Genomic DNA, 23,380 nt, shown 5'->3' with positions numbered 1-23,380 from the left:
GTGTTTGAAAACGCTCTTGAGATAATTCAGATATTTGATCTTGTTATAATGAAAGTCTTTATTTTAAATGAAGAGGATTGCTCATAGGGTGGTTCAAAACGGTTTTGAGCTGTACAAAGCAGAGCAGATAGATTTTCCTTACCCTAAAATGGAAATGCGCTTTTTCTGTACAGTTCACAACGGCCGCCACACCCTTAGTCCGGCTCTGTCAGAGTTTACAGTGCCGAAATGCCCCAAATGGGGTGAGATGTGTACTTTCAATCGACCATTCGATTCTCCAAGGGGTACTTTTCTCGAAAGGTCGAAAGATCCTCTGCTTTGTGCTTTATCAATTCCCAAATAAGTTTTGGGCCTGTTCCGATATTGCTGTTAGTACTGGCCCGCAATCGAATAACAATAGAACTCGAACGACTGGGCCAATAGGCATCGTTTCTGAAATACTGACAGTACTGTTCAGCAATATCGGAACAGGCCCTTTTTCTAAAGATTGCTGTGAATTTTTATTTGACGTCCTGTCACTGCTTTCTATGCTTCGAGTTTCGTTCAACAAGTGGGTTGTTTTTCGTTCTGTGGTTCCGTGCAACTGGCTTAATTTCGGGGCAACATTCCTTTATTTTTTGTTGATGTTTTTCTGGTAAAAATAAACTAACAGCATCTGTTACTTTTTTCCCAACATGTCGACCTTCTCCTTGAAATGGTCAAATAAAAATTGCGACGTAAGTAACTTGTCCTATTTTAAACTGAAATATGGGATTCAATGACTCATGTGAGTAGTTTACGGTAAATGTTCATTCTTTCAGGGAATCGATCATCAAAAGTACGTACATAGGATTACGAAAACGCTTTATTATGGAAAGTTGCCGAAAACCGAACGGCTCAGCTTGCCCGTAACAGGTAAGGTTTCGTTGGTAGACGATTTACAGTTTTATATGCTTAAAAATGGTATCGTTCTAGAGCTCGCCGCAGAACTATTTTCTGAAGCTCAACGTGGAAACTCTTTGAGCAGGCTTCATTTGAACACTGCGTCTGAAATATCGAGAAACGCCTGTGTGTCACCTTGTTCCCTTATACTTGCTATACTATATTTGGAGAAGTTGAAAATATGCAATCCAGAATACTTGCAACGAATAAGTCCCTCCGATTTATTCCTAGTTTCTCTGGTAGGTGTATGCTGATGTTATCCCAGCTCCAGAATTAATTTCTCATTTTAGATGGTATCCAGTAAATACCTTTTTGATGATGGTGAAAATGATGAAGTTTTTATGGATGAATGGGCTGCTTCTGGAGGTATAGCTGTTCCTGAACTTGCTAAGCTTGAAAGAGAATTTCTCAGTGCAATTGTATGTATAATGATTTCAGTTATTCTGTTCATTTGTCTTGAGAAGAACAATGTTTCTAGGGATGGGAAATTTTTGTGAGAGATACAATGTTTTGGAAGAAATTGAATCAAATTGAGACGCACTTAGCAGAACGGGAAGGTAAACAAAGGGGATTTTTCACTTACACTGAACTGATGAATTTAGCGAAAATTATTGAACTCCAAGCATTAATCCAGTGTATTGTTGCAATGGTGGCCATACTAACTATGACATATACTTTGGGTGTTTTATCTGTTGCTGGCTCATTTCATGCTGTTAAATTTATCAATGAAAATTCACTTAAGGAAGTTCAGATGAAAACAGAGGTTGTTAAGATGGATAAAATCTGTAAGCAAGAGTGTCTCAATGAAACGGGGAAAAATTTTTCACATTTTGAATCAAAAAATACAGAAACAGCACAGGTTTTGAGAGCTTCCTTATTTCTGGCTTCCATCAACACTTTTGTGATGCCTTATTGCGACTCCAACTGCTCTAGCGAAGAAAATGTATGCTTGGATGAAGTTGAACACAATTCTTGGGAATGGTGGAATATACCTACTATGAAATGGCTTACTGAGAACTCCCAAGAACTTTTCTACATCTCCGATATAAATTATATTTATAAATACTTCATAAGATACTTAGAACTATTATTCATAACATTCCACGACTTGGAAATTGGAAATCACATAAATATGAAAAAATCTACTAAAACTAGGATACAGGATCAGATGGAAAGTTCCTGGCACAAAGAATGGATTGATAGCTTGAAAAATGAAGCTTCCTACTGATCCCACTTTGTAACCCCCAGACAGAATAATTTTTTATAAAACTGTATCCATATCCTAAATAAAAAAATTCAACCTATATAGGGTTTCCTTAACTGTTCTCGGTGCGCTTTCCGCACTCGTTCGGAAATTTTTCATTACAGTGTCCAAAAGTTCCAAAAACCTTGCAACATGATGTTCTTCGCCTCATGACTTCTGAAGTTCAAAATTAGTTTTTGAGTATTTCCACCATAATTTAAGTAAAGAACACAAATTTCACTCCAGAAACTTTTGTTGCACTTGTGTAGCGTTTATAACATTACTATCATTTAAAAATTAGTTCTCAAGTATTGAAAGTTCTAATGAACTATAATAGCTTTAGCAATTATTGAATATTCGTTCAGCCTGAAATGGTGAGTGATTTGTGAATGATAGACAAACATAAAATTTGCAGCGTTTTATTTGATCTAATTACAGCATGGTAACACTTAACATTGCTAACGAGGAACAATATATAACATGAAATTACAGGGTTCAATTGTTTTTCGAATGGCTGGATTCATATGGCTTTGAATAACAGTACAGCATGATCTAAAATACATGCCTATCAACGAAGTCTATTTTAAAAATCTTCATTCGGTATTTACGGTACCTAGTGATTATCTCCATCTAAAATTCAGCATAGAGATAAACAATTACATTTTTAAAAAGAGCAATCTAACACGAATGAGAAATTAAATATTCCACAATACATTGGTTTAATTCCTTACATGTAAAATTAATAAGAATATAGTGCACCAAAACAAACTTTTTCTACAATCAAACAAACAGGTAACATCCTAAAATTCATTTATGTCATCTTGAGAAATATATCACATTCAATGAAGAAGGCAGAAATAGTTATCACAAGAATATTAGAATAAGAATTTGTCAACTAACTTTCATCAAGTATAAACAGAATATGTTTTGAAGCAAAATTGATACAGTCATTTTCTATTTGGTCTTTTTACTATCTTCTATGCAGCAGCCTTCCTTAACTTGCGACGCTAAGCTTTTTTGTGTGGTCCTCGTTAAGTTTACTTAAAGTGAGAATCTTCTTTGGGAAAAAGTGAATACGACTGATTCAATGTGAGTAAAAAAGATGATAAACATTTAGAATAGATAACACATAGTGGAAAACATATGCAGGGCATTTTCAAAGTCTTCTCAAGGTATCATTGAAAGAAATCCTACTAGGTTCGATTATGTATTTATAATCCCGTCATTCAGTTCATTTCCTAATGTAATTGCTAAAAACCATTTGGTAACTGATTCTTCTAGAATCGTAGAAATAAACAGCGGATACAAAATGCATTTCAAATTGTTGACAAAGTTTGCTTTATTGAGACTCAATGTTGCGGTGGATACACAAACTTTTGCGATTAAACCAAAGAGTTAATCTTGAACAGACTAGATCGTAACAGCTAGAATTTCATAATTGAAAGCTATGTAATGTTAAACAACTGTTGTCAATCAAAATAAACTGTATAAAAATTACATAACAAGAACGGAAGACCAAATATGAGTCTTACATACTGCCCCTGTGATGGATGAAGTACATGTTTCAAACATTTTTGATATTTCCCTCAAATTATAAATTTCGATTCCGTATTTTTAATTTCTATCAACACGTTTTGTACCTAAATCGCAAAATTCTTTAATGTATTATTATCAATCAATATGTCTGCTTGTGTATAAAAACAATTTATTGCACAGTAATTCAGTCAACATTACGCTGAATGAAAAAGAATCAGTACATTGAGCAAATCAAAAACAGTTATTATGATCACAAAGAGTTCAAATAATTGCAAAGAATCAAAAACTGACATATTCTACAAGAAATTCATATAAAATTGATAAATAAATAAAACAGCATAAAAATAATACAAATCAAAACATAATTATTAAAAGATTAATATGGCTTAAAATATATCGACTAGCACAAAATCGATATTAAACTAAGTGAAAAATCGATAAATTATTTTCAAGTTTCAGACGTCAAAATAGGAATCCATCATAGTTCCTTTGAAAATAAAAGTTGATCAATTTTGAGGATCAACCAGCAATGATGAGGTACTTTTTTTATCATCAGTTGTTTCTTCCTTTTTGGGCCTTCTGAAGAGTAGAGGCATCATGCCAAGCAAACATCCTAAAGTTACCCCTAGAACCCGACCAAGGTTCGCGAAATTTCTAGAGCAAGGCATGTCCATTTGAATGGGCGATAGCTTAGGTGGAGAAAATCCAATTCTATTGGCTATACGTTCAACGTAAAAGGCTGAACCTATTCCCAGAATATCGGACATCGTATTACCTAAAGCTGCAGCAGCCATTGTAGAAATACACAGATAGGAACCTAAGTACATGTCAATATAATCGCCCTGAAACAAAATATTCTCTCGTTGATTTTAATGTAAAAATTACGGAAGAAATAGAAAAGTACTTACAGCAAGGAGCATGAAAAAATTATCCAGGAACCCAAATCCTACGAATGGAATTGAATTGGCAATTGCAACTGCAAAAAAAGTTGTATGAAATTTATGAATTGGTAGTTTTGAAATGAATAACTGCTTCATTAATTGGAAAGCTTATGCTTTTTTCAACAATTGTGAGAAGAATGTATATCACTTTCAAAACATTGTATGTATAATGGACAAAACATGTTATTATTCAAGCAAGTACTAATTTAAAGTAAAATTTTTTGATTAATACGACTTTGTGGCAAAAATGAGCTATACTCACTATCAATTAAATTTTTGGTGGACGGCCTGGGAACTGCATCAGCTATATAAAACAGATATTTGCATAAATTATCAAAGATGATTGATATTATATATTATAATTTCATTCTACGAAAACCATATATCAATGAAAAAAATGTACAAAATAATATAATAATGAAGATCGAGAATATATAGTAAAACACTCAACAATCGTATCAACACCTAAGTGCATTTTATAATGCCACATTGATTACAACACAAAAAATGAAAAAGGAGAATGTGGTTAAATGGAACAAAGAAACAGAAATTACCAAATATGTTAAAATATTAGTAGCTGTATTGATAAAGAAAGCTTAGGATTCAACAAGAGAAAATGAGGAATAATTGTTTCCAGATAACATCATTGAACCACATTCTATTAGTTCTACTGCAGTGAACATCTATACACATTAGGACTAAACAAGGTGCTCTTCAAATGTGTTTTGGAAAGTAAAATAAAATAGGGAGTTTATACCTTCATACCTCAATCTATTATCATTATTCTGAACCTACAATGATGTTTAATGTCAGTGAATGAAGAATCAATGAAAATTAGACTGAAAAATTCTCCTAATTAAAAAATCTGCATACCACATTTTTTTTTGAGCCAGTCTTCTGGGACTGGACAATAAGTTCCAGTGGGATCAACATCGCCCAAAGTTGGTAATTTACTGGGTCTGCCAAATCTGCTTCTCCATCTTGATGCAGCTAGCTGTCCTTAAAATTTAAATTTACTATGTAAAGTAAAATTCGATTTGGCTGCAACCTTTTCAACCCCCAGCTGCACGATTAATTCGAACAAAACATGTTTGATGGAAATATGTGAATAAACATATGGTATTTAATTGAATATCACCTTAAAAACCATACAAAGATCAGAGAAAAAATACCACTAATATGTTAACTGGTTGAGGCACGAAAATTGAAACCAAGGGCTGGGTAATGCAAAATATATCCACACTAAAGCTGTATCTGGGGCACTATATACTACCATTCAAAGCTCCTACCTTCGTATTCTTCCTTCACTAATTTAGACTGATATTCTTGAAGTGCATTCAATAGCATTTGCCTTTCCTCTTGGTTCAATCTGAGCACCAATTCTTGTGCTTGTAATTTTGATAAACCCTGTGTAGTGCTCGTAGTTTCCGCTCTAGCACCACTTCCATAACATATTAAACTACCACTTATGTTCCTACTGTGATTTAAACTGTGTTTATTAACGAAAGAAACCGAAAACATCGGTTTATTTATGTACTTAAGTTGTCTAGTACCAACTAGGTTAGAAAAATATATACAATTTTTTAACACTTTATTTGCCATTCTATAACTGATGAATATTTACAAGTTGGTGATATGTAAATATTAAGAAGATTCACGTTACCTAAAGAATTTGTATCTCTTTAATTAGATTTAAAATCAAGACATTGCCAAAAGAAATTGCAACCTGCTGCGCGAATCGAACCAAACTAATCTATGATCAAAGTTAATGACGTAAAATGTGACCTTGAGCCACAGAGAACTATTCAACAGCTGATTAAAAATTTTTTTTTTCAACTTCCAAAGTTCCTCTTTGGAACTTCTCATCTTTCAAAATAAAATTACTGATAGTCTTTGGGTGGCTTTTTTTCCATACATTTCATACTTAGTTTACAAAAGGGGGCAACAAGGCCAATACAAAAACAGAAATTCTTAATGCTTAGTTAGTAAGGATAAAAAATAAAAATTTCTTTGATAATACCGTCTTTGCTTGCCTACTTGATGAATTTCGGTTGCCATTCAAAATTTTCGATTAACGTTTTTGTTATTGGTCCATTTACGCCGGCCGTTGCAATTGCAAAGTTTCTTATTCATAAGCACACAGCACAGTGCTTACAATATCATGAATAAATTAATGCATAAAAGTGAAACTATAGATGCTATAAAAACTAGTTGGGAGTTGGAATAGGTATGGATTGCAGAGGTATGTCAACATAAAAATTGAAGTATAGCTAAATAGTAAATTTTATTTGAACTTCAAATTTCAATAAAAAAAAACATAATACACAAATCTTAAGCCTCAATATACATCAAATAAGTTTCCCCTAATATATATATTCCCAAGGGAACTGCATATACACCTAGAATTTCTTCATTTGGAACAGAGAATACTCTCTGTTCAGCTTTTTTTGGCCTTGAACCGGTTCTACGATTTATCAATTCTCCTGATTCAATACTCCTGTTCTGTCTGTACAAGAAAATGTGTCTACTCATATCACAAATAACTGTAAATTCAAAATTTGAGGGACAGCACAGGAATTTTTTCCTTTCTGTAGTTGCCTGCAGAAAAAAATGATATAAGGCTTCTTGATAAAATTAAAAATAAAGAGAGCTCACTTGAATATATCCTAGTGCTAGAAGGGTTGTTGTATGTTTCAATTCAAAGTTGTTATCTTCAAAACAGGGTTCCCAAACACATAAATCCACATCATAACGAACACCAAAGCTGGGAGCTTTTCTGTTATTAGGTTCCATAGTCAATAGAACTGGGCTTGTGCCTAAACTACACCTATGAGTTATCTTATGAGTATTAGCACACATTCTTTCCAGAATTGTATGTTCACTATTAGCAAAATCACATTCTTCAACTGCATCTTTATTGAACAATGGAACTTGCTCTGGATTTTCCTAAAGAGAAAGGTGTGAAATTTGGTAACAACAAAGGCAAACAAAAAGTAAAAGAAAAATTTCTTCAACTCATGAGATTCAAAGCGAAAAACTACTTTGAATGGACAAATAAAGGGCTGCAAATCCGCTTGAATTCAAGTGGATACTTACACTCTCATCACTTGCTGAATGATCCAAGTTTTCACTTATTCCTCCAACATATTGCTTGCTTGTTTCAAAATCTCTAAGTAAACTTGACCATTCATCCCCTTCTTCAGTTTTGGCCATAGTAATTTCTAACAAATTTTTAGAAATAGAAATAGTTGTTAACTCAGTATGTATAACTGAATACAAGGCACCGTCTAGAAGACTGTAAAATGAGTGTTCATAAGCTAAATATCTATACTACAGAAGTCAACGAACACAATATTTTAAGTCAGCATTAAAGAAATTGCCAATCACCTTCTAGATAAAAAGGGATCTCATTATGACATTGATCTAACTCTAATTTTATGATAATTCTTCAGAAGGCTATTAAATATCTAAACCATCTCAAAATTTTTACCTTGAATTCTTATACTCCACTGTAATGTATGAGCTTGTACAGCTAACCTTCACATCCTCTCTTTCAATATCATTAGGCATAATAAAATGTATAGCTACATAGTTTGAATCTTGACTCCATTTGAAATTTAGTTTTGAAACTTGTTCTCTTTGTGCATCACTTGTATCCATTATAATATTTTCAGAATCAAAAACAAACCTACAACTAATAGTACTTGCAACATAAATTGCTTCACAGCTTCTCTCTAAATAGATATAACGTGCATTTCCTTCCACACAAAGCTCTTTCAATGATTTCTGCCTCCAAATATTGCTTTCATTGATCAATGTTATCCAATGAACAGCAAGATGACTTCTTTTACCGAATTCGATACTACACAATAAAACATGAAGCTCTAAATCTTTCAATACAGCATCTTGTATGTAGAAGCCTTTTCCTTGTAGTAATTCTTCAGAATGGAGTATTTCCCATTTGTTGTCCGTACTTCGATCACCAGTTTCTAATAAGAAAAAAGTTCTAACACCATCACTTGCTATAGCTAAATTTTCCGAGATTAATTTGATGGAAGGGTGATAAATGATATTATCATTATTAGTTACTTCTTCATGGTCAGGAAATTTCCATAATTTGCATATTTCTAGTTTGCTCAGAATAACATCCAATCTAGCCTTTCTTAAATTTTTATTCCTATCGAAGAAGTAGACATTTTCATATGTGTTTGCTTTCTCACCAACCAGACAATTATGCATGTCGAACACCATACCATGGAGGAGAGTGTAGTGTTTACGGCCGGGTATAATTCTTAAAACTGGGGTACTCAGTTGAGTTGTGATAATTTTTGTATTGTGAAGAGTTAACTTATAGCCTTCAAAATTATGGTCCAGCAGCTTTCTGTCAGGCGTAGGATCTAAGAATTGTGTTTCCATTCTGATGAAGGCGCAATCAAAGTTGGAACAATTAATAAAATGAGAATTCTAGAAATTCACTCTGCCCAATTTTGTTATTTTTTTCAGGTTAAATCTGTCAAGAACCACTTTTTCATTTGGTCAGGGATGTACAAACATCGATAAGTCCAAAAGTATCGCATCGAGTTACTTTCATTCATTTCATTTCATATTCATATTTCCTCTAGTGAGAATAAAAATTCGAAAAAAGTAATATCAAGCTTTTGGTAATATCTACTAAATCAGCATTATCAAATATTCTCTTTGAAAGCACAGAATCTTAGTAGCAGTGACAGTTATCAAAGGCATAAACAAAAAAGCGAAGATAAATTAAAAACAGTCTGTTGAAAAACATTTCTTCCACTTTTTCAAGATGTCGAAAGCGGAAAGTCAAAAACAAATTGCCCAAAAAAACTGGGAATTAACGAATAAAGTTGAAGTCATCAATACAGTAGATGAAATTTATCGTTATGACAAAAAACAGCAACAAGATATTTTGGCTGCTAAGCCATGGGATAAAGAGTAAGATTGTTTTCAATTTGTTGAATATTCATCTTTAATGTATACCTTTTAGTCCTCACTTCTTCAAAGATATCAAGATATCTGCTTTAGCCCTTCTGAAAATGGTTATGCATGCTAGATCAGGGGGCACGTTAGAAGTTATGGGTCTGATTTTGGGAAAGGTTGATGGAAATACAATGATTGTTATGGATTCCTTTGCGTTACCTGTCGAAGGTACTGAAACCAGGGTGAATGCTCAAGCTCAAGCCTATGAATATATGAGTTCCTACATTGATGCTGCAAAATTAGTAAGGTGCTAAGTGTTTTCTTCTTGCGTTTTATTACTGGTAATTTTTTCATAGGTTAAAAGGCACGAAAATGCTATTGGATGGTACCACAGTCACCCTGGATATGGCTGCTGGCTATCAGGAATAGATGTGAGCACACAGATGCTAAATCAGAACTTTCAAGAGCCTTTTGTAGCTATTGTAATTGATCCAGTTAGAACTATATCTGCTGGAAAAGTTTGTCTTGGGGCTTTCAGAACTTATCCCAAGGTATTTCAATTTGCCACCTATTCTCTAAGATAACACTACAATGATTGTTTTTTAGGGATACAAACCACCAAATGAAGAACCATCTGAATACCAGACAATCCCCCTGAACAAAATTGAGGATTTTGGTGTTCACTGTAAACAGTACTATTCCTTGGAAGTGTCATACTTCAAATCTGCCTTAGATAGAAGATTACTTGATTCATTATGGAATAAGTATTGGGTTAATACTCTGAGTTCATCTTCTCTCATAACTAATGCAGATTATACTACTGGACAAATATATGATTTGTCAGAGAAACTTGAACAAAGTGAAGCGGCTATAGGTAGGATATGATAATATTTGAATAATATGTTTTGATACACCAATTATTTCAAGGACGTGGCAGTTTTATGGTTGGAGGAAATGATCCCCATGAGAAGAGAACTGAAGATAAGTTATCAAAGGCAACAAAAGACAGCTGCAAAACTACAATAGAAATAATTCATGGCCTGATGGCTCAGAAGATCAAGGATAGACTATTCAATAGTACTTCCCTTAATGTGTGTTCTCCAAACAATAATTAAATTTGTATAATTATTTCTTTCAAATAATTTATATAATAGATTCCCCTTTTTTTCCCTGAAAGGAAGTGGTTTGATTCTAATTAACAAAATTCTATACCCTGCGTAGTGAACTGGGCAACTCAGCTAATGTTATGAATGGGGCAACACTTACTGAATATTTATTTCAGATTTGTGAAAGAAATATTGCCCAGCTTTTCAAGATTGCGACCTTTTCCCTCTACTAAGCTGTAGAATATAAATGAAATGATCTAGAAATCAATATCTGTTTATTGAAGGAGTGCTTGACAAATTTGAAGATTTTAGGTAGCATTCAGAATGATATAAGTATGTGTATAACAGATTTAATATCATTTACAGTAATAAGGACATCAGGAAAGTCTTCTGTAAACTCAGACACAAAACAAAACATAAAAAAACAAAAAGGTCAATGAAGTTCCATCCAAAGATTCCTCATGTGTCTTACAAAGTAAACGAAAGACTTCTGTTTATTATTCCAGTTAAGAGGACCTTTTTTATTTATCTGAAATCTGAGGAAAAATTTCACTGACCATTAAGAAACAAAATTTTTGAATATATTAAGATATATTATCAGTATAAACATAAATATACACCATAATACTAAATCAGTTACCTTTTACAGTTTTTTCTTCGACTAGCCCAGAAGCGAAAAGTACGATGAAAGCAATGCAATGGCAGAACTTCAAAAAAAAATTTACACTTATTGCTAGATACAAGTAGTACTTATACTAGGAGAGCAATGAAATATTTCGTACAAACTTGAATAATAGAAAATCTACTAGTATCAATACAGACACCTTCAGAACTTGAGTTTCTGTTTTGATATGGAATGAACAATTCTGTACAGCACCAAAAAACTTGTTTTAACTGGAAACTCAAATTTTGAGACCTAAGAAAAGTTTGATATATTTTTTCAATATAAATATCAAAAACCTTTTCATCTGCCTTTAGAAAAATGTTTGGTCAATATTGCACTACAATGGAAAAAATTTTGTCTCTTGAAATATAATAAATATGAAAATGTTTAGACCTCTGGGATATCAATAGGGTTAAGACTGTTTAGAGTTTCACTCGCTGAAAATATCAGTTTTTAAAGGTTTCATCTAGATATTACAATTTGGATAAAGTATCTCTTTCGATATCACTCAATTATAAATAAGTGTATACTGCAAAAAAATGAGTATAAAAATATCTCCAATCAACATTACATATATAGTAATAATAAAATAGTACCAGACAAAAACTAGATTAAGAAAATTTACCGACTAATGCTTCATCAACATTAATATATCTAAAATATACTCTATGTATCGTTTAGATACCATTATAGCTTGCCTTGGTGTTTTTGTTTCGTCCCCTGATCTGAATCATGCGAATAAACTTTACAAAACGTATTCTAAAATCATAGTTTCTTTTGATTACTTCCAATTTTGAGATCAAGCGACAAAACTTCCGTCATTAAAACTGATGAGTCACATATAGCTGCTTCTGACCCGAGTGAATGATGATTTTTTTTGTTTTCTATTTTATCAGCGTGAACATATAGCTCTGAAAGCTGTAGACTATAGTAGAGGCCTATGAATCTAGAAGAAGCGTGATGGTATGCATCTTAAAATAATCTAGCCCTTCTTTTCAGTTCGTTCCGTCGCCACTGGGGCAGCCTGTAGAAGTCCGTCCTCGACAGTTGGAATAGCGCCTCAAACTCGGCGTCCGACAGATGTCTCTGCAAAAGTTTGAAAACAATCAATCAGGTGAGAAAATTAGTTATATCACCAAGGAAGAAGCTGGAAATTGAAAATAAAATCAGTACCGAAATTAGTGTTCAATTTGGCATGGTAGCAAACCGCTCATATACAGTTTGATTCATAATGTCGTCTAACAAACTATGTGTAAACCAATGGGAGTAATTTATATGAATGACGTAACTGTTAAATCTGAGCGCGGTCATTTCAAAGATTCCATTTTCTTGTTTTCAAATCGTCAAATATGCCTCTTTGTTCATTCTAGCGTTTTATTCTTTTACCAAGTTCACACTTATGTTAGTCGTATTATACATTTAACCTACCTCTAAATTACACCTGTCGACATCAGATGGCAGTCTGTAGTTAGTGATCACAAGCAGATGGTAAGGGTAAATTTTCGCCGGTTCGTTTATCAGCATCGAGTGGGCCATGTTGGGTAACGATCTGCGCACTTGATATCCGCACCTTCCCGGGTAGCGTCCGTACGCGGGAGATTCGGTGTTCTACACAGACAGATGGCGTTAGAGGTAAATATACAGACTGGGTTATACAAAGACGAGACAAATATTACAGAGATTTTTTTGTCAGCTATGATCATTTTGTGTTCTGCTGATCCAAAACTATGGCATTGATTGAATTCTCCAACAACTTTCTTGCAAGAGTAGAATTGTAAGATTGAAAAAAAACTCTGTAATCCATGTCCCACCGTTTTTATACACAGAAATTCGACAACTAACTTTCGAAGCATTACTTTTGGAAAAAACAGAAGCTTGATACGATAAATTTCCGTTATGTACATAAGCCTTCACCAAATAGCGGAGACAATTAGTAGAAGTTAGTGAAAGAATTGATATAATTATACATTATTCGTGTTTTGAACCCTTTTTGAAAGCCAAACGAAACTTTTGCGATTAATGTAACTTTGAAACAACAGTTTTTCATTTATTGATGATAAAAACATGAAATCGCAAAAATTTCAATTGGCACCAGGAATAAATTTCAGTTCTTCCTCATGTCCCTTCCATCTCATAGCATCAACACACCTATAAAATGTTTGAGGAAAATAATTGAATACATATACTATGACGGCAAATCCATTGTGTTACGCTGAAAATGAAAAGCAGAATACACAGTGGGCAGCCATCAAAAGCAAAATATACAAATAAACGAAAAAGGTTAATAGATACGAAAAAAATTAGAAGCGTTTGATATTTACATACCATAACACGTCTTTCGACATCAGTGATGGATCCAGTGGAAACTAGAGGAAAAAGCATTATGTTTAACACGCCTCACTTCGACTATGATTTAATACTAAGAAATTTCACATGTTAAAGAGCCAAAATAGATATCAGGAAAATTTTAGTCTCAGCACACCGTTATTACAGCATGCAGAAGCCGTCAAATCGATTATAAAAAGCTGCATCACCACAGGAATTTTGAAGGCAATATTGCATATCTTTGAATGGAAGACGAAATTCAGAGGGTGTAATATATTATCCCATAGTTGGAATACTAGAGAGTTGTTAACTAATATTTCCAACTTTATTTCGATTAGAAATACCACTATAGGTGAGTAATCAGCAAAGAACTCTTCTCCCACAAAAAGAACCATTTTATTCAAGTCACGAGACTACAATCAATAATTTTCGAACAGTTAAAATGTTCCAACCCTATCACCACTTTCAAAACGAGTAACTCTCTTATTTCATGAAAAATCTTATAAATCTTACAAATACCCTTCAATCCCCTTTTACCTTGGGCAATTTGCCTTCGAAGCGAACATAAAACAAAAAATTTACTTACTATCTGATTTTCCACAACTGTCGGTACTGTGTGTTTTCATGCCCATTCCACTAAACGAGTAATCACCCTGTGGAGCATTTAAATTCGAATGAAATAATACCAGAGTACCAATTAGTTTGAACACACAAAACATGCTGCCACTACAAGTTTTTCTCAAAAAAAAAAAATAAATAAGGATAAACAATTCTTTTGATTCGCTACTAAAAAAAAATAAAATACCAATGTTGCTAAAATTAATTCTCATTCAGAACGATATCCTTCGAATACCGATTATTCGAATTAGAAAACAAAACTAGTACATCTAAATCAAAGTCACAATACTTTGTTGATTTGCTTAAATGCTTGGGTTAGTATGTATTTGAATAAATAAGTCAACACTAAACAAAGTCATGCTAGAAAAAATAAGTTAGAACACGAATGTTGAATATGATTGTTAGGTTCAAAAATTAAATTTGGGAAAAACTGATCCTACGTTCAGAAAAACTTACTGGAATTTGGGGGTAGCTACCCGCAGATGAGCTGAAAGTGTGCGATCTTGGGGCTAAACCGTAACCTGGCTTTGGTACATGACGGAGAGCACTGACAACTGAATAAAGATATAATGTACACTTAGGAGAAGTCATTACAGTCTTTTACAATTTGGGCGCATGGTTTTGTGTGTTTTTCGAAGTCAAGTACGTTTAGGAAAATGGGAAAATATGGCAACTAGATTATCAAATTATTTGTGTTGATGTGAGTCTCTAAGAATAATCGTCTGCTGGTAGATTAAAAAAAGATCACATCAAAAATTCTTGTTCTTTGCTGAAGATTTCTAGGACAATTGCCATATCAACACCAAGATTCCCAATTCACTGAAAATACTTACGTAACCGTTTCTGAGCGGTAAAGTTGAGGACTTCAGGCCATATCCAGGCTTAGGTATATGTCTCAAAGCTGACACAACTATTCAACACGCAAAAATAAATAAAATGCACTATCAAAAAAAAAGTGTGACAAAAAGCTCATCATGCATAAAAAAAAAAACAGTGACATTTATCCAGAGTGCCGACAGCAAAATATTCCCCGAGCTTGAAGTGAAAATCGTAAAAAACAGGTTATTATTTCCCTCAAAAATTATTCCTTCTCATGCCTATCATCAATCTAACAATCCATTTCATTGAGAAAAAAGTTGAGAATTGTTTCCCAGAAATAGACAGTATTTTATAAAATTTTGAGTCCATGCAATCCTCACCTGGTTGTTCGAAAATAGCCAATTAATATTCAAATGTTTGTTTGATTTTATAAAGATTTATTTATGGGATTAGGAACATTATTCATAATTTGAAAGAGCTGAGATATCCCTTAGGTGTAAACCAATACGAAAATATATGTTTGACTAACTTAATTTCGTTGACTTTCATCCGAATCTTCAAATAATCATTAAGAATAAATGAATATTTTCAATACATTTTTGAAGAAAACCAATATTGCATATATAATTTGTTGAGATTACAACAACAGAATGGATATATCAGCTCTTAATCTGCATGTTATAAGTTAGGATGTAACTCACCATTATAATTGGTTGAAGATCTACCACCAGTTGAAGATCGACCACTGTAAGACCTATCAAAGTCGTCATCCTCATACAGTTTGTGATGGTCCATATTCCTCGAAGGACTAGCACCAATTGGATTCTCGTACCTTAATCTATAGGTTGGCTCCTTATTTGCAGACGGTGTTCTAGGACAATTGAAAATCTTAATGTTACAAACAAAAATTAAATGGGAATATTCACCTGGAAGCATTCCTAGGATCTAAATGCGCAGCTTTATACAATTTAATCTTCTCCCTCTCCTGTACCTCCTTCAAAAATACTTTTCCCATACCACTAGCTATCTTGCTGAGTTCTTCCTCTTCTTTCTTCAACTTTGGATCGATTGCTTCTTTACTGTTAACAGCATCCACCTCGTCTTCATCAGAATCCTGTACACCTTTGTAAGAGCCTGGAAAAAACGAACTCTAAACGTTTTTCTTTTGCATTTGCACCACCTTCCAAAAGATGCAACTGTTGCAGCAGTTCTCGAAGAGTTGTTTCGTCTCTTACCTGACCATCTTTTCCTCCTCTCGGGATCGGTGTAAGGATAAGGGGGTGCTGGAAAATCGTCACGTTCTATTTTGGCTTGCTCGCCTGGTTTCGGAGGGTGCGCTGCAGGGTAATGCGAGAGCTCTATGGGCTCCTCATTGTTCATATGGGGCGATTTGGGCCTCGGAGTTTCTGACCTCATGGAATCCACCATGGCCTTCATGGCCGAGCGAGAACTGGATCTTTTACCGCCGGCTCCGATGCTACTCCTCAACGAGTTTTGAGCTGGAAACGATGTTAAATTACTAGGGAAGTAGTCAGGGCGTGAGACAACCACCCTAACCGGCAGGATATAGAAAGAAGAATTAAAGTTGAGGCGATCAACATAAACGAAGAATGCAAATGAGGATTTACTACTCACAACTTGGCCTATGGAAGTGTGGTGATGTAGGCACCTTATCATAGGGGTCTATTGGTTTCTTCAAGTATCCTAGTGTGGGTTCTTCAGTAAGGTAACTTATAGTGTGTATCCTAGAAACTGCATCATGATAGTTCGCGGATCTTCTGTCATCCCTTAGTATCAATCCAGGAGAGGAAGTTCTATAGCTGAAATGCTGAAAATCGTCGAAATTGACGTTTGTGAGAAATTTATAACCCAAAGAATATCGATAACTGCACGTAATAAACGAACCAAGCAACAATCGAAATTGTTAGAATGGTAGAAAGCTATGATAAATAAAAAAAGAAACAATAACAAACCTTTCTGGACATGCTAGTGGGGCTACAAAGAGAACCATTCAAGCTAGGTGTTCGCGAATGCATGGAAAACTGTAAAATAATACATACATGCAAAAATAAAATATTACAAAAACGGAAAACATAATACAAAGGAATACGGCCATTACTCAAACATAGGGAAACGATCAAATAATGTGGCAATTGTAAAAAAACTGTCGAATAGTTTTTCATGAAGCATTGGTTACAATTTTGGCTAATTTGAAGACAATAATACAATCAAACAAAAATATGATTGAAATATTCCAATATTGGGAAGATATTTTCTTACTATCCTGTCTAAACCGAATTAATATTTAGCCTAGGAAATAATAATTTCTTTTTTGAATAAAAACACTAATGGAATCATTAGTGTGCCAAATAAGCTAATCCAAGCAAATTGAAGAGAATACTATTGAAATGAAAATCTTGAACGTAATGAGACAAAAAATGAGTTGTATTGATAATACAAATATTGCTTAGTCAATGTATTATGATAACTGAACAATTTATAATTGGAGAAAAAACATCAAAGTTTGAATAAACTGTCAAATGTTTAGGATATTGATGTTTTCCGAAGATTATTTATTTTTCAATCATATAAACGATTACGGAAACGTCTTCTGGTTCATCGTGAAGCAAGTTTTTATCAAGTTTAATCATTTTCTCTTCAGTCAGAGACTTTTTAAATAAGATCAAACGGTTCTATTTGAAAATTGAATGTTCACTATACAAAAACAAGTTTTATCCTATGACAGGCTGGTCGAACTAAAGTGTGTGTTCCATTTAAAAAACATATGTTTGCTTCATAAGTAAAAAACAAAAAAAGGTAGGAAATAACTAAGCAACTGGATTCTATAGAAAAATTCTATTAGAACTCAGTGATACTTCAAATTCGAACCTGTATCTCAAAAACCAAAAGAGTTGTGAAAATTGTGCCTTTTTTTAAATTTGATAAAAAGTAGCACACTATTGCGAAAACAGCCATCCTCTATTTAGATGAGGTAGATACTCTGCAAAAGCAACCGAAATGCGAAACCCAGTTCTATTGTTGATGTGAATATATCATTTCTTTGAAATCTTTTCACTTTAGACTTCAACCTGAAAAATTGTACATATACATATTCATAAAGGAAATTGGGTTTTTCTGAAGCTGAAGAGAAAACACAAATCAATTCAATATCCTCAACTTTTGAACAGCAGTGTATTTTTATCCGGTCAATGTGAATAATTGAAATAATTGTGTTACCTGCATCTCACTGACGGCAGAACTGTCGTAGTCTCTCACAGAGATGTCGGTATCAGTCAAATGTCCATTCTCGTGTCCGCTACCGTTCAAAACTTGCCCGTTTTCAGTTGGACCGGGTCCGCATCTCGGATGCCAGATGGCGCCACCTTGCAGATACATCTCCTCGCCGTCACCAAAGGGATCGCCGCATTTTGTACAACGTGCGCAGGTCGGGTGGAAATGATGGTTATCGCCCGCCTACACAAATAAATAAACAATCTAATATTTAATGTAATGGGAAATAGCAAAACCAAACCAACCATAAACATGAGATCTATCTTCAGATGAAGAAAAAAAAAAAAAAGAAATTATATGAAACAAATTAAAAATGAATAAACAAGAAATACTTAAAGTACATACTCGGTGAGTCTTTGACTTGTACAAATATTTTAACAGTAGATTCTTGAGGTAAAAAAAAAACACTTTTTTCCTTTACCGTTATTCCGAATCTGTGAAATTTGAAAAATTGGGTACTTTGGCTGAATACAACTCTGCTTGAAAGATTCACAGATGTGTAGTGTCACAGATCTAGCTGGTTATTCTGAAGGGAAATTTGTTTTTCCAGGGGTGGCACAGCTCATTATGAAAAATTAAATCGGCTATATTTTTTTATCAGGGCCGATTCGGAAAAAATGGTATAGGCAAAAAGTGTTTCTTTTGACCTCAAGAATCTACTGTTAAAATATTTGTACGACTCACCCTGCATACAGCTTGTCTCACCTGCAAAACTTTTCCGCTGATGTATCTGTTGCAATAGGCGCACTTGACGCCGTACTGTTTTTGGTAGTCTCGTTCGCAGTACGGTATGCCGTCCCTGCCCATGTACTCTCCGTGCAGCACGGCGTCGCATACGCCGCATTTGAAGCACCATATGTGCCATTGTCTTTCTAGGGCTACCAGAGCTTGCCCCTCCTTGAGCTCCTTCTGGCAGCCGGCACATTCTATAACAGAATTTGTCAAGTTATAGGCAGTAGGCTCTGAAAAATGAAATGAATGATTACTGAACCAGGATGCACAATCTTATTTCAAAAACATCCCTCCTTATTTAAAAGCGAGTAAAATGGGACACAGAAGAATTTCCCAAACGGCATGTTATGTTTTTAAAATGTCATGACAGCCATTTTCGAAGTGGTAGAAATTTTACCGTCACTTACACTTAGGGTAGTACTGAGCATTCTCTATCTATGTAGAATCTAGATAACTAATAGAAGGTGAAAGAGAAAAAATTTAATATGCTGAACTCAGAAGAGAAAGGTCTTTCAAATGAGGTATCACTTACCCCATCTCCCCTGTTCAAAATATAGGGGTTGGGGTTGTAATACTTATGGGTTGAAGCGATACAGTATTGAATTCGATCTTAGATTCATAAATCGATGTGTTCGAGCGTTTTTATATACATAATTCGCTTCCACAGACCCGCTGCATCGTTTTGAATGGCCCATTCTGTATAAATATTATTATAGTAGGGTAATTCATAACTGCAGCATATAATATGATCCCATGATCACCTCAAAACGGAACCTTCGAACAAATCCCGACCTCCTTCGCCTTCGTCCAAGTTCATAGATCACATCGATCAAAATATACTCGATAGCAATCAATTAACAGCACACCGTCGATAACATCGAACATTGTTTGGGTTGGGAGCTGTTGTTGCGCGTCAATATTTGCTCCTTCAAATTATAAATATACCGATGAGCTAACGGCTGAAAGGTCGACCGCTCCATCGCGGCACAATTATTATTCAATTTTCGCTAAAAAAACTTGAATGGCCGAGTCTTGCGGAGTAACTATACAAACATAGAAGTGAACGTGTGTCGGTGTTGATTACCCGTCTGTGACTCACCGGTCAGAATTTACATAAGCCACATTTAAGTTGTTATTTATTCTGATTTGTTCGTTCACGTTGGCAGAAAAGGTCGAAATGGTTAGCGAGATTAATCCCGATGTATTTTATCGTTTTCTGGATTAGGGTTTCATAATTGTCACGAAGGATAGACTTACTATCCGTAATAGATGGTTTTCTATGACACTACATAGGCAAAAGTCAAACATTAAGAAACAGAGAGAGGTTCTATGTTTATGGCACACCCGCAACATTATAAAAGGTTCACTAAGAACTAAAACTCGAGGAAATAATTTAATTGATAAGTGCCGTTAAGGCGAACCTTCCTCTTAGGTAGGTACATATAATCATTGAGTATAATAACTCAATAATACTCAGACCCGTTTGCAACAAACATACTTAGTGTTAAGTGTCCCTTAAAATGAACTCTTAACTTAAATTACGTCGCACCAACTGTTAAGTGACATTTAAATGGCTAAAGCTAACCTTAAATTTAGGCGCTTCTGTAATGACCAATTAAATATTTGAGGGCGAGATTCTAATCTAGAATAATTTGTAGAACTGGCTGCAGAAGTTCCCATTTTTGATGGATTTTGAAAATTGAATGAATTCATTATTCAATTATTGAATATCAAGCCTTTTCTTTTGCCTTTATTGTTATGCTATCAGTCTTTCAATTTTCAATTTTGTGTCACAAATCATACAATAGTTGGCAACAAACTCTTTTCTTCTGTTGAGAAGTTGAGTACGCTTTGTAGATTACCATCACTTGCTTGGCAATCATTCATCGTATTCGTAATAACAAGGACATTTTCTTCACGTTCCTCTTCAACATTAATGAAACAAATTCACACAAGACCTTACAAAGAAAGTGTTGTACTTATATAAACTTAGGTACCCTTCATTTGACAATCCTTATCATTATCAATAATAATACTCATTCCACAACAAACAGTTGTTACCCTTTGATAACAATACAATAATTTACTTGAAACTGACTGACAGAACAATTAAATTAGGTAAATCAAATGACAACGATCATCGGCAACCGGCCAGCCAATGAAATAGCTTTATTGGACTAGGATGAAGTTGCACCAAAATAAAAAACAGAAATATCACTAGATATAAAAACTTAAGGGCCCCTTACTTAAGGTTCTGTTAAGCCACAGTCGTGCAACTGGGAATAAAATTAAGCGTCCATTAACTTTAAACGACACTTAGTTAAGTACTCGTTTTAAGAGGTATTGGTGCAAACGGGTCTCAATGGTATTAGTTAAGTTACATAAGCCCACCACTAGTATAAGAATCCTAGATTGAGGTATAGTAAGTACTACTAAGGTCTATGGCATCATTGTCATTCTCCTAGTCACTATCACAGTAATTGATTGCAACACATCAGAATAGTCTCAGTCGTTGTTTTAACGTTCAACGTTGCATAAATGTTCCAAGAGAAATGCACAGTTTCAATTTGATTTTATAGGACAGTGACAATGATGAAGACTAAGAGTGTGACGAAGATACATAAATAGACCCTAAAAGTACCTACGTGAAAATTTATCGCACAAATAACTACCAGATCTACATAGTAGATTAAGCTTTGGTCAAACTCATCCTAGCCCTTCGGGTAATGGTGAGTGTATGCAGAGTAATTAAAGACTAATACCTAAGAAGAAGACCAATCTCATAGAAAGATAGCAAACACGTGCACGCCATCTGCCAATTAGATTGGTGCGTTTCTTGGGTATTAGTTGTTAGTAACTCTACATGAATTCACCATAAGGAGAGGAAGCATCTATATGAAAACTATTGTGAGCCCAATATGTCATTGGAAGGTTCCTGGATGAAAACCATAGAAAGATATGACAAGTTCAAATGCAGACAGCGGGATTTACTGAGATGATAAATGATTACGCAATTAGTATACTCACCATTTGGATTATTTGTGGTGGGACTCACACTAGGAGTTCCATCTCTGATAGGTATGTGAACACATTTTTGGCAAAGCACCTCTTTGCCGGTATAGGTTACTTTATCGCCTGAAGGAAAGGGTTGTCGGCATCTATCACAAGTGAAACATTTCTGATGGTACGTTTTTCCAAGAGCTGTCACAACCTGAAATGAAACATTGATTGGTGAAATATACTTCGCAAGTGGATAATTTGCGTACAGGCAATATTATAAAGGGGAATAAAAGCCATTCTCTATATTAACTGATGGATCAAGTTAGGTGACTACGGTCAACCTACCTGAAATGGCAACAGTAAGCAAGTAGGGAAATTAATAAAAACCCCTGTGTAGTCTGCAGGTTGTAAAAAGGTTCATTCTCTTGAAAACACTTTGAAACCAAAGGTTTACAAGACAGACTTGTTGTCTGTCTTCCTCAAACTCTATTCCTCTACTATCCAGAGTGTAATCAACCGATTGCAATCTATTTTTTCAGATAGAATTTCTCCAGTCTCTGCGAAATCAAGCGGAAATTCGCCATCTCACGATGGCAACTTTCGTCTACGTCCAGAGATATGTCCGATCGTTGTCGAACATTGACTTCCTGATGACCGAATACGGTTACGCCTTCAATGAAAAAAAAAGTGGGCACACACGCTACAAATCGCTTTCGGACATTCCGGTCGCGTACGCTAGGAATAAATTACGAACGATTAAATCACCGGCAAGATTATTCGTTACTTTCACGAATATCAACGCGTAACATTTTTATTCGTCCTTTCTACTTTCTGTTTTTTTTAAATGAGACGAAAAAGCTTCGTTTTGGCTGAATTAAAGCTTAAAATGAAGAACATTTGTGACAGTCCAAAGGAACGATACTGACAGGCCAGTGCATCCTCCTACACCTTTACATTGTGGTCCTTGTGGACACCATCATCATCAGTCGTCTATGAGAGGACTATGGAATTTTTACAGATGATATGTGTCCGAGCGTAGTGCTTAGCTTGTAACGTAAGAAGCACACCAGATTGAACCACTGGGTATTAATGAATAATTTCAGGAACTAACGAGCAACTTCGATACAGGGTCTTCAATGATTGTGTTGGCTTTTACTGAAGGATTTTGAGCTTAGTATCATAGAATTCCAAAATTGATGCCCAGTTCGATGTTATGATCATTTAAAAAGATTCTGTTAATGTT

General features: G+C 34.5%; 5 protein-coding genes across 17 annotated transcripts in view; 2 read left to right on the top strand and 3 right to left on the bottom strand.

Annotated features, from left to right (window-relative positions):
* The first annotated feature begins 538 nt into the window (after nt 1-538).
* On the top strand, nt 539-2,225 carry LOC123313045 (protein CNPPD1). Its single transcript, XM_044897738.1, has 5 exons — nt 539-716; nt 801-894; nt 955-1,160; nt 1,212-1,340; nt 1,400-2,225. The coding sequence occupies exons 1-5, from the start codon at nt 675-677 to the stop codon at nt 2,147-2,149; spliced, it is 1,221 nt and encodes a 406-aa protein (XP_044753673.1). The 5' UTR covers nt 539-674; the 3' UTR covers nt 2,150-2,225.
* Nucleotides 2,226-2,567: 342 nt separating this feature from the next.
* Nucleotides 2,568-6,397, bottom strand: LOC123313050. Its single transcript, XM_044897743.1, has 5 exons — nt 5,931-6,397; nt 5,515-5,640; nt 4,904-4,945; nt 4,609-4,676; nt 2,568-4,542 (listed from the first exon to the last, which is right to left on the bottom strand). Exons 1-5 carry the CDS (start codon nt 6,241-6,243, stop codon nt 4,207-4,209), a joined length of 885 nt encoding a protein of 294 aa, XP_044753678.1. The 5' UTR covers nt 6,244-6,397; the 3' UTR covers nt 2,568-4,206.
* Nucleotides 6,398-6,906: 509 nt separating this feature from the next.
* LOC123313040 (nudC domain-containing protein 1) lies at nt 6,907-9,174 on the bottom strand. Its single transcript, XM_044897726.1, has 4 exons — nt 8,132-9,174; nt 7,738-7,936; nt 7,297-7,587; nt 6,907-7,239 (listed from the first exon to the last, which is right to left on the bottom strand). Exons 1-4 carry the CDS (start codon nt 9,055-9,057, stop codon nt 6,973-6,975), a joined length of 1,683 nt encoding a protein of 560 aa, XP_044753661.1. The 5' UTR covers nt 9,058-9,174; the 3' UTR covers nt 6,907-6,972.
* Nucleotides 9,175-9,369: 195 nt separating this feature from the next.
* Nucleotides 9,370-10,712, top strand: LOC123313047 (COP9 signalosome complex subunit 5). Its single transcript, XM_044897740.1, has 5 exons — nt 9,370-9,597; nt 9,650-9,884; nt 9,939-10,133; nt 10,189-10,456; nt 10,510-10,712. The coding sequence occupies exons 1-5, from the start codon at nt 9,449-9,451 to the stop codon at nt 10,695-10,697; spliced, it is 1,035 nt and encodes a 344-aa protein (XP_044753675.1). The 5' UTR covers nt 9,370-9,448; the 3' UTR covers nt 10,698-10,712.
* Nucleotides 10,713-10,946: 234 nt separating this feature from the next.
* LOC123313039 (actin-binding LIM protein 1) overlaps nt 10,947-23,380 on the bottom strand; it is a 37,469-nt gene continuing 25,035 nt past the window's right edge. For 3 of the 13 annotated variants that reach the window (XM_044897720.1, XM_044897712.1, XM_044897713.1), the window contains 13 exons: nt 22,165-22,348; nt 19,111-19,367; nt 18,352-18,588; nt 17,088-17,156; nt 16,750-16,942; nt 16,350-16,613; nt 16,041-16,248; nt 15,816-15,985; nt 14,752-14,849; nt 14,264-14,330; nt 13,678-13,718; nt 12,781-12,960; nt 10,947-12,438 (listed from right to left, as the gene is read on the bottom strand). In XM_044897720.1, the coding sequence (XP_044753655.1) occupies nt 12,325-12,438; nt 12,781-12,960; nt 13,678-13,718; nt 14,264-14,330; nt 14,752-14,849; nt 15,816-15,985; nt 16,041-16,248; nt 16,350-16,613; nt 16,750-16,942; nt 17,088-17,156; nt 18,352-18,588; nt 19,111-19,367; nt 22,165-22,348 (2,082 nt within the window). In that variant the 3' untranslated portion in view covers nt 10,947-12,324. Of the gene's footprint in view, nt 12,439-12,780; nt 12,961-13,677; nt 13,719-14,263; nt 14,331-14,751; nt 14,850-15,128; nt 15,206-15,815; nt 15,986-16,040; nt 16,249-16,349; nt 16,614-16,749; nt 16,943-17,087; nt 17,157-18,351; nt 18,589-19,110; nt 19,368-22,164; nt 22,349-23,380 lie in introns of all 13 variants that reach the window. The other 10 variants (XM_044897714.1, XM_044897716.1, XM_044897715.1 and 7 more) reach the window with 10 other exon arrangements.

The sequence above is a fragment of the Coccinella septempunctata genome, chromosome 5 (genome assembly GCF_907165205.1).
Source record: "Coccinella septempunctata chromosome 5, icCocSept1.1, whole genome shotgun sequence".
NCBI classification, from domain to species: Eukaryota; Metazoa; Arthropoda; class Insecta; order Coleoptera; family Coccinellidae; genus Coccinella; species Coccinella septempunctata.
Note: the sequence above shows the minus strand (reverse complement) of the source record. Positions and strands in the feature narration are given on the sequence as shown.

Coding starts and splice junctions, on each gene's coding strand:
- LOC123313045 (XM_044897738.1), top strand. CDS start 675: ATGTCGACCTTCTCCTTGAAATGGTCAAATAAAAATTGCGAC. Junction 895..954: donor GCTCAGCTTGCCCGTAACAG/GTAAGGTTTCGT, acceptor GTATCGTTCTAG/AGCTCGCCGCAGAACTATTT. Junction 1,341..1,399: donor GAGAATTTCTCAGTGCAATT/GTATGTATAATG, acceptor CAATGTTTCTAG/GGATGGGAAATTTTTGTGAG.
- LOC123313050 (XM_044897743.1), bottom strand. CDS start 6,243: ATGGCAAATAAAGTGTTAAAAAATTGTATATATTTTTCTAACCTAGTT. Junction 5,641..5,930: donor AGTGAAGGAAGAATACGAAG/GTAGGAGCTTTG, acceptor TTAAATTTTAAG/GACAGCTAGCTGCATCAAGA. Junction 4,677..4,903: donor CACCAAAAATTTAATTGATA/GTGAGTATAGCT, acceptor CTTTTTTTGCAG/TTGCAATTGCCAATTCAATT.
- LOC123313047 (XM_044897740.1), top strand. CDS start 9,449: ATGTCGAAAGCGGAAAGTCAAAAACAAATTGCCCAAAAAAACTGGGAA. Junction 9,598..9,649: donor GCTAAGCCATGGGATAAAGA/GTAAGATTGTTT, acceptor TATACCTTTTAG/TCCTCACTTCTTCAAAGATA. Junction 9,885..9,938: donor ACATTGATGCTGCAAAATTA/GTAAGGTGCTAA, acceptor ATTTTTTCATAG/GTTAAAAGGCACGAAAATGC.
- LOC123313040 (XM_044897726.1), bottom strand. CDS start 9,057: ATGGAAACACAATTCTTAGATCCTACGCCTGACAGAAAGCTGCTGGAC. Junction 7,588..7,737: donor ATTCAGCAAGTGATGAGAGT/GTAAGTATCCAC, acceptor CTTTCTCTTTAG/GAAAATCCAGAGCAAGTTCC. Junction 7,240..7,296: donor TAGCACTAGGATATATTCAA/GTGAGCTCTCTT, acceptor TTTTTTCTGCAG/GCAACTACAGAAAGGAAAAA.